General features: G+C 30.9%; 1 protein-coding gene across 1 annotated transcript in view; it reads right to left on the reverse strand.

The window, feature by feature from the left end:
* Nucleotides 1-8,257, reverse strand: part of LOC117171683 (DNA-directed RNA polymerase III subunit RPC7-like) — a 15,899-nt gene extending 7,642 nt beyond the window's left edge. Inside the window, exons 1-2 of the mRNA XM_033359203.1 lie at nt 8,141-8,257; nt 608-1,287 (exon numbers count right to left, since the gene is read on the reverse strand). Coding sequence (XP_033215094.1) covers nt 609-1,256 — 648 coding nt within the window. The 5' untranslated portion in view covers nt 1,257-1,287; nt 8,141-8,257 and the 3' untranslated portion in view covers nt 608. The remainder of the gene's footprint in view (nt 1-607; nt 1,288-8,140) is intronic.
* Nucleotides 8,258-9,789: the final 1,532 nt, after the last annotated feature.

The following is a 9,789-nucleotide window of genomic DNA, read 5'->3' on the forward strand; positions in this document are numbered from 1 at the left end:
ATGATACCAAAAAACTTAATTGTAATTTCAACGTAGTCTTCAGCGATTTTTCTTTTATCTCCACAAATAAGCCTTGAAAAGGACCTGAAAATCAGGTTGAAACATGTCGGCAAAACATTTTTTATAATAAAGAAAAGTTTTTTTAACATAAAAAAAGCGGAATAGGCCTCAAAAATTTTTATTTATTAATAATTAAAGATTAGAATCTTAACCTTGTAATACTTTAAACCTAGAATCTTTTCAAAACGGAATAAAAAAATTTGAAATCAAAATTGAAATATTTCAAATTCATTATGTTTGACAATTATTGAAAGTTATAGAAATTCCCTGCCTTTCTTAAAATTGTTGTTGACTAGGTTCGTTTTTTACACAACAGGTTTCTTTGGCGCGAAAATTGAAATTCATAATAAATGTCTGTACAACTAATATAAGTTATTTCAGAATTTCCCAAAATTGCGTACACAAATCGTAACAAAATCTCTATACCCCTCCCAGCCCTTGAGCCGTAACTCAAATTACATACGGTCCCTAAAATTCGTGTATTATACTGTAAAACATGATTTTCATGTGGAAAAAAATAGAATTAGAACCGGAAAAATGCACAAACCTCAATATACAGGTCCATCGTCCATATTATCCTCTTCTTCATCATAGCCTTCCCCATTATCGAAATAATTATTAACATAATCGGTCCCATCGTCCATTTCCTCATCAACATCCTCCTCATCATCTTCCACGACTTCGTCAGGATCTTTCTCTTCAGTCTCTTCCTCTTCCTTAGCATCTTCCTCAACATCGGACAGCTGATTAGTTTCTTTCTTCTCGAGTTCTTTTAACTTTTCTTCAATATTCACTTCTTTTCTCTTTTTCTTGGAAGTGCCATTCTTGTCCGCGGCCTTGCGCTTCTTGCCAAAAGGTTTCAACTCTGCTGGCATTCTTGTCCAATCATATCTTGATTCGTAACCAGTCGTGTCCATCGCCAGATAGCGATCTGAATAACGTTCTATGTCCTTTTTTATGACAATTGGTTGGACGTTGTATTCGGATTCTCTCATGGTCTCAGCGTAATCCCTTTTTAATTCAAATAGATAACTTAATTCGGTAGTAATACCGAATGGAATCGGTTTATAGAGTAAGGGTGGGAATTTTGGAGGTGGATGCAAAACTTGAGCAGGTTGTGTCTCCTTTGTAATACCTAATTGGTCTGTCGACATGGAGATCGCTGGTTTGCCTCTCCCTCTTCCTCGACCTGCCATTCTGAGTTTTGAATCCTTAACCAGTTATTACCTGCCAAAAAAAAAAATAATTTTATTGTTACATATAATTTTAATAAGCTGCATTATAAATTTTAGCTTAATTAATTGATTATTAATTAGTGTCGCAAAACATCACTTTCAAAATTCCCTGACTTTTTCATGACTAAATTTCATTTTTCCTCCCCATTAATATTCAAAAAACATCATTTTAACCCTTAAACGTCCCCTACGGGTCAACTAGACCCCAACATTTTCCAATTAAAATTTTCGTAACTTCAAATTTTGAAAAACGGACTTATAGTCTTATCTGTGTATGCGTGTATTGTATTCCAAAATGTTGTTTCTTAGTTTTTTTTACATAAATTAGCAGAATTTTTTTTAGCTGTAACATTTATAAATTGCATGTCTATTTATACAATTTTTAGATGGTTTTATAACCTACGTTCGAGTGTAAGGCAACAGCTACGTCAGGCCGATCTCGAAGAATTGTTGGAAATTGTTAGGAATTAAAATTTTATTTTCTATAAAATTATGAATAAAAATTACTTTTTTTACCAATTTATCCAAATTTTACATTCTTTTTTAAATGAATAAATGCATATCTTTGAAAAAATTGCTTTTTTCCTTAAAATTTTCAATTTAATACGTCATAAAAAATATATTATTTTACGCGTCCGCAAAAAATCTTTAAAAGGACTTTTAGAGATATGTCTTGCCTATATTTGTGTAAGTTTTTAGCTTTTAGTATTGGAATTTAAAAAAGCTATTGATTTTTTTATAAAAAATACCATTTTGTCGACTTTTTTCCGGTTTTTAACTTTTTTGAATAACTTGAATTTAAAAATTGATTCTGCAAACAGTTATATATTGTAAAACATACATAAAATAGCAATAGTTGATATATGAGCCAAAAAATATGAAATTTCTTCTAAGAGAGATGAATTTTAAAACCAAAAGATAAGTTTTCTACCGAAAAGATTAAGTTTCAACAAAATAAATGAATTTTTAAACAAATAGTTGAATCTTCAACCATAAAAGAAAAAACTCCAACAAATGAAGCTATAAGAAAAATAATCTGTGAAGCAGTTTAATTTTTAACCCGAAAATATCAATATTCAACAAAAAATTTAATTTTAAACGAAACAGTTTAATTGTTAATAAAAAAATATGGAATTTCAAACACAGAAGATTAGTTTTCTACCAAAGAAGATTAACTTTTAACAAAATAGTTCAATTTTCAACTAAAGATATGAATCTCTAACCCAAAATATCAATTGTTAACAAAGTAGCTTAACTTTTACCCTTTCAGTTGAACTTTTAAGTAAAAAAAAAGGGTCAACTTTCAACAAAAATGGTAAATTTCCAATAAAAAAATCCTATGTAATCAATATTAATTAACTTTTCGCTTCCTTTCAGATTTTGAAAAATGTGTTAAAGAAATGAGTTTCTGGTGCTTTTTTCGTAAAAGTCTTTCATAGGAAAAAATTCACAAATTGATGAAATTAAAAAAAAAAAGAATGTTCAAGCATAAATATTTCAAAAGTTATGTTTTGAAAGAGATTTTTTAGCAAATAAAACGTTAAATCTTTTCTTTTTCGCATAATATTTTGTATTCTGAACATCCTACATAAAAGTTTTACAGAAATAAATTAAAGTAGATTAAATTATCTTTTTTTGTGAAATTCATTTTACAAATTGAATAAATGAACTATGGTTAGTGTTCCTTTCAGTGTAACAATCTAATGAACTTCTCATTCAATAATTTCATGCGAAAACTAATTGATTGTATCAATACGCTACAAATATATAAATTAAGAAGAATTAATTTGTACATTTTCTCTTAAAGACTTTTTTAAATCTTGACTTCTGACGATTTGCTTTTCCAAGTTCAAGAGTTCAAGAAATTTGTAAAAAGTGCTGATGCAATCTATACAAAATAAGTTTCTACAAAAAATGCGATCTATAGTAAAGTTCCAGAAAAATCAGTCAACTTTTAGAAACTATAACTTCTTTCTATGTGAGCTAAAGAAAATTTTTATTAGTTTCAAAGATAATTAAATTTATAGTCCAGGCGTCTCGTAAGAAAAAATGTTTTTTTACCGTACTAAGTAGGTAATGCGCGTTTTTTGCCAAAACAGTTTATTAAGGGCTCCTGAATAAAATTCCAAGTTTCCTAGAAATCACACTCGTCCGTCCCGAAGATAGTTTCGAAAAAAGTTCTAAAAATCGTGTTTGCGTAAACTGACCCGCCGCAATGCATTTTAGAGTAAAATGTTCAACCCCAAAGTTAAACTAGAGGAAATTCTGAAAAATTTGAGGGCAAAAAAAACATGCTATCTTTAGTAGCTATCGAGTTTTGGTCCTTCAAAGAACCCGGAATTTTTAGAAAAAAGAGGCGAAAACCCCCAATTCTGAAGTTTGTATCTGTACTCTAGAACCTGTTAATTTTACAAAAAATCAAAAGTTGAATTGAAATAGACGCGATTTTGAGTAATTTTACAAAAATACAATGATCTAGCTCTAATAGGTCATGAGTTATAGCCCCACAAAGTTAACCGCTTTTGACCTATTTTTCAGGGCAAATTACTCGTGTTAATTTTTTTCAAAATACTTCACTTCTCCGTGAAGCTACATAAGTGGGTAAAGAGAAAAGGTTGCAGGCCAGGCAATTATGCGTAAATCTAAATAATTATAGTCTTTTAGCCTTCATAGATCAAGAGTAATGACTCTTTAAATACATTTTTTTTGCTATTTTGAGCTATTTATAGCCATAAAAGTGTTTTCAAAATTGCTTGTTTCGTACACATCCTACAGAAAAATTGGAAAAGGACAAATTATAGAGGACTAAATTCTGCGCCAAATAAAAAAAATACAATAATTTAGTTCATATAGGTCACGAGTTATGACCATGAAACTTTGACCCTTTCCACTCGAAAGGCTCTGTATGTACTGGAAAATGAACTGCGACTATATTTGTGCATTTTGGTGCCATACATGCATTTGTAGTTCATTACAAGTTCGCTGTTTCTAGTTTTTTTCAACAATCGGTTGTTCAACAATCGTTTAAATAATACGCTTCACTAAGTCAATTGTGTGCATATTTTATGTATTTACTTTGTGAAAATTACATCTAAAATATCTGTTTTCGAAAATAAATGAAAAAAATTACAAGTTAACTGAATTTACATGGTCTATTTATTACTTATAAAAAATGGTATTAAGGGCATGTGATACTTAGAAAATTGTCGATTGCACCAGTTTGTCTTAAACATTTTGGAAATGATAGCGAACATGCTAACGGGCGTCCCCGTACACTTTTTTGTGTTTTCTTTTCAAAAAATTTTTTATATTGCTAACAACGTGTGTGCATATTTCGAGCTTATGTGTGCTACAATTCTCCCAAGCGTTACTTCCAAAATACACAATATTTTTGGCCGAAAACTTTGGATTTACAAATAAACGTAGTAACTAATCTCCTGGAACTAACTTTTGTTGGCAGGCAATCAAAAAAGTTGATTTCATAGATAATTTTCAAATGATCAGAAAGGCAAATATGAAAAACGACGTAACCTCAAAATAATGCACATGCATACAATTTTTATTTAGCAGAATTAATCATTTTTTGTTATTATCCCTCAAAAAGAGTCCGGGACGTCCGTTATGATATTTTATAGCATCTCCGAATTCAGTTATAAAAATTTTCATTTATGTGGGAAAAAAGCCGGGGGAATTGTACCTGATTGACCATACGACGAAGTATCACATGCCCTGAAAGAGATCAGTTATATAACGTATTATTTTATGTTAAGAATACCAAAAATTGAAAGATTATTTTGTAAAATGAACTGTTTCCACACCACCCTGGAGGTAGAGTATTAGGCGCTTTTTTAAAAGTGGTTACCCAATAAACCAGTTAATTGGATTTTTCTCAACTAATTTCGACGACAGATATTTTGGAAGTGATTTTTACAAAGTAAGGTAAAAGTCCCAACAATCGTGACCTTAGTCACAGTAATCTTGATGCCAATTTCTTGCTTTTTATTTAATTTGAATAAATGCAATTTCTGTTGGCTATGAAAAAATGCTAAAATTATGTGGGTTTTATCATTAAATCTTACTTTTAACATATATTTTTATTAATTTATTCAGATTATAACCAAGTTTCACGATTACTGGGACCGGCACGATAGACAAATGTCACGCACACAAATGATAAGAGTTAAGCGTATTATTTAAAAAATTGATTGTTTTTCAACAAAAAAAAAGGGAGAAAAAGTCCAATTTTAATAAACTAAAAATGCATAGACGGCACCAAAATTCTCAAATACGGTCGCAGTAAATTTTCCAGTACATACAGCGACTTCCGAATGGAAAGGGTCAACGTTTCATGGTCATAACTCGGGATCTATGTGAGCTAAAACATTGTATTTTTTAATTTGACGCAGAATTTAGTCCTCTATAATTTGTTCCCTTGAAATTTTTCTGTAGGATATGTACGAAACCAGCAGTTTTGAAAACACTCTTATGGCTATAAATAGCTCAAAATAGCAAAAAAAAATTTTTTTATTTAAAGAAGCATAACTCTTGATCTATGAAGACTAAAATACTATATTTTTTTTAGATTTACGCAGAATTTCCTGCCCTACAACTTTTTCTCTTGTGCCACTTATGTAGCTTCACGGAGAAGTGAAGTACTTTGAAAAAACTGACCACGAGTAATTTGCCCTGAAAAATAGGTCAAAAGCGGTCAACTATGTGGGGCTATAACTTATGACCTATCAGAGCTAGATCATTGTATTTGTTTTTAGAATTACTCGAAATTGCGTCCACTCCAATTTAACTTTCGAAATTTTGTTGGGAAAATTAACAGGTTCTAGAGTACAGATACAAACTACAGAATTGGGGGGCTTTCGCCTCTTTTTTCCAAAAATTCCGGATTCTTTGAAGGGCCATAACTCGGTACCTCGAATTTGTTACCATTTCCTCTAGTTTAATTTTGGTGTTGAAACTGTTTGCTTTAAAATGCGATGGAGCGAGTTAGTCTACGCAAACTATATTTTTTGAAATTTTTTTAAAACTACATCCAGGACACAGGGTCATTTTTAGAAAACTTGGATATAAGTTTCATCCAGGATTTGCAAAGACAAGATATTGTATCTCTTTAGGACGGCATAATACCTAAACTATTTACGATAGAATTTTCTTTTTTTTAATTATTCGAAATTTTGTAAACTACTTGTTTTTTTTATTTTATTTATTAATGTAACGTAAATTGTATCAAAAATTTAGAGTTTAAAAAGCACATTTTTCAGAATTTAAAAGGGAGGTGAAAATCAATCAACACTAAAAATGTAAGAACTTTTTTTTGATTTCTTGGTTCTGAGGCATGTAAATAATTCTTAAAGGGTTATATCTAATAATGTTAATTGAATTTTCAAGATTTTTTTTAGCCATATCAACCAAATTTGATTCAAATGGACTGCAGACAATTTTGCATTACTTGCATAGAGCATGATAACTGCAGGGTTGCAGTACAAAACTATAGATAAATAACGTTTTCCGAGAATGGGATTTTTATATTTAAAACATTCTTAAAAAATCATATACATGTTTTTCTGAAAGGATTTTTTCAAAAGCTCATTTTAAATATAGTAATAAAAATCAAAACCAGATAGCTTTATAAAAACGTTTTAATGCAGTAAAATAATAAAATACTTATTTTTCAACGAAAAAAAAACCTTAAATAAAACAATTTACCACTTTTTTCAGCATCACAGTATCAATCAAATTTTAACCTGAAATCTTAACCTTTATTTCCTACAAAAACCCAGTTTGTTATGAGGCTTTTTTTCGACGAACTTTTTGCCTTGCGATCAAAAACGTTACAGTGCGATATCATAACACTAAATCTTTATTTCCTCAGAATAGAATTTTTTTGGATGAAAGCTTTTTTTTACAGCCTTCCCATATCTCGGCAGCCAAAATTTATAATTTAAAAAAATTTTTTAATAGCTTCTTAGTCGCTATCTAAAAACGATTTTCAAAAACCATGAAATTTGAAACTCAACATTTTTGAATGATTTACTCGGAATTTGTTAACTTTTTATAATCAAACTTATATTCTCCATATTTAGCAACTCAATATATCGACAGTAAGTTTTATTTTTTGTGTTATCTGAAAATCGCACTTTTTGTCATGATTCGCAACCAAGCCTGTTCCAACTTTCGGTTCTTTGAGATTGTAAAATGCCACGTTCTATTTCCCGAAACTGAATATTTGTTAATCATAATTTTTTGCCTCAATATAGAAACACATCAGCATGGGAGTCAACTTTTCTTTCATCTGTAAATGATGATTTCAATTTTTTAGCATTTTTATTAATTATGTATTACAATCCTCAGTACAACAAAATTTCCCTAGTATAGTACTATATGGTGTTCGTGAACGAAGGTATATTCATTTGGACAAAAATGTCTATTTCTTTGGGCCAAAAAATCGAATTTTTGGATCCTCAAAAATAAACATTTTTGAAAAATCGTTGCCATTTTTTAATCAAAATTTTTCTAAACCCTTCGATCGCGAACTGCGCTTAGAAATATTATGATGAAAACTTGTTGATTTTTGGATTTCTATTAATCCGTTCAACAGTTATCATGTGGTCATATTTCCGACAGTTTTCAGCATCTGTTAATGAAAGAGCACCTACAAGTATGTAACAGTCGATTCTTTGTAGTCCATTTAAAAAAATGTCTTGATATTAATTTAAAAGATCTCGATAATTCCTTAACATTAGTATAGATATAAACGATCTCTTGAATATATGAAGGTTATGTGTGTTCCAAAATGTGTACAAACTAGTTTTATGTGATAAATAAATGAATACCTATGCAGTTTGTTTCGCCTGCTGTGTATCCTCTTTCCTGGAAACTTCTTCTGCGTTTTTAGCAAAAGCTTCCTTGTCGTAAATCACTTTAACGACAAGAGAACACGACGGACAAGTTGCTTCGTCCTCACCGGCTAGCAAGTCAGCTTTTGATATTTGGAATTGATCTCCGCAAGGGCAGGGATAATAATAACACTCCTCGTCCTCGTCGTATTCGAAATCCTCGATTTCTACCTCGTCGTGGAAGATCGTCATACTTGCTCAGAAACTGCGTGAACTAAATTGTTTTATTGACTCCAAAAGAGGTTAGCTCGCCACGTGCTTCTCTCGGGTAAAGAATCAATCTCGTCAAAACAAAAAAGACGCTTAGTTTCTTTAATTACGAATGTAAATCAAGAATTTCTAAAGACAAATTTCGAAATATTTTTGGTAGACTCAGAACTTTAAAGACTTTGTTCTGGAAAATGATGTGATCTTCTATTTTGTCGCTTCACTGTGCTTCACTCATTAATGACATTTGTCTTCTGCTTCTACGCACTTTAGTGTGCGCATGCGTTAGACGTACTGCGCAGTGCTACCAACAAGACTAATGAGCGCGAAATATTTAAAATTCAAAACTATTCGTCTCACGCATTAATATTACACTGTAAAAAAATCTATTGAATTTTACATCTCTGGTGGATGTAAATAAAAGGACCCTCGTGTATCGGAGTAACTTTACGAATCTGTTGTGATATTCCAATTCGGTCGATAGTTTTACACACGAAAATGTAAAATTCATTATGTGAAAGAATAAAATAAAATTTATCAGGGCGACAGGTTTCGAACACTCGAGAACCTCAAACTTCGTAGAATTTCATGGAGATTGAAGAAACACAAGCCGGACACGTTACCACTTACCCAAAACACATAAGATACAATGGGTTTTTTTTTTATGTTTAGATATTACGTAACAAAAATATAAAATATACGTTTTGAATAACCGCAATTTTTCCGTTCCAATAGTAGAAAATGTAAAAGGCAAAATAGAAATAAATCGAATTCGGTCTATTTTTGTGTAAAAGCTGTCAAAAAAGTTGAACATAGCTGTCAATTTCCTCTTTGGTAAAATTAAAAATCTCGATGTAATTTTCAATCACAGGAAAGTGATTTTACCGACGCATGGTATTTTTACACGCTGCGACTGAATTTTCCCTTCTGAATGTAAAGTTCATACGAGGGAATGTGTAATTTTATTTTTATCGAGTATATAATATTACACTGCTGTTCGAGGGTCCTTTTATTTACATTGCTAGAGGATGTTATTTCACATACTTTTGTATAATCACACAGTGAAGTGTGTGATATTTACAATGATACAATTTGAAATTTTCCGAAACTTTGTAATTTTACACAAATCTTTATTTACAGTGTAACAATGAAGAAATAGAAGAAATAATAAAAAACCTTGGGTCGAGAGTAAATTAAAGATTGAGCATTCTAAAATTACGTCACGCTCGATCGGTAAAATCAAAATCTGTAAGGCTATACGGTTATACCACTTGGTGGCAGTGCTCACATTATGGAAAAAGTATACATTTCAACACTGACTCGCCGCTCGTCGGTGTGTAGAAGAAGAAGGCGATGTTGCGCGCGCAGGCTTCTCTCTC

Source organism: Belonocnema kinseyi, chromosome 4 (genome assembly GCF_010883055.1).
Source record: "Belonocnema kinseyi isolate 2016_QV_RU_SX_M_011 chromosome 4, B_treatae_v1, whole genome shotgun sequence".
NCBI classification, from domain to species: domain Eukaryota; kingdom Metazoa; phylum Arthropoda; class Insecta; order Hymenoptera; family Cynipidae; genus Belonocnema; species Belonocnema kinseyi.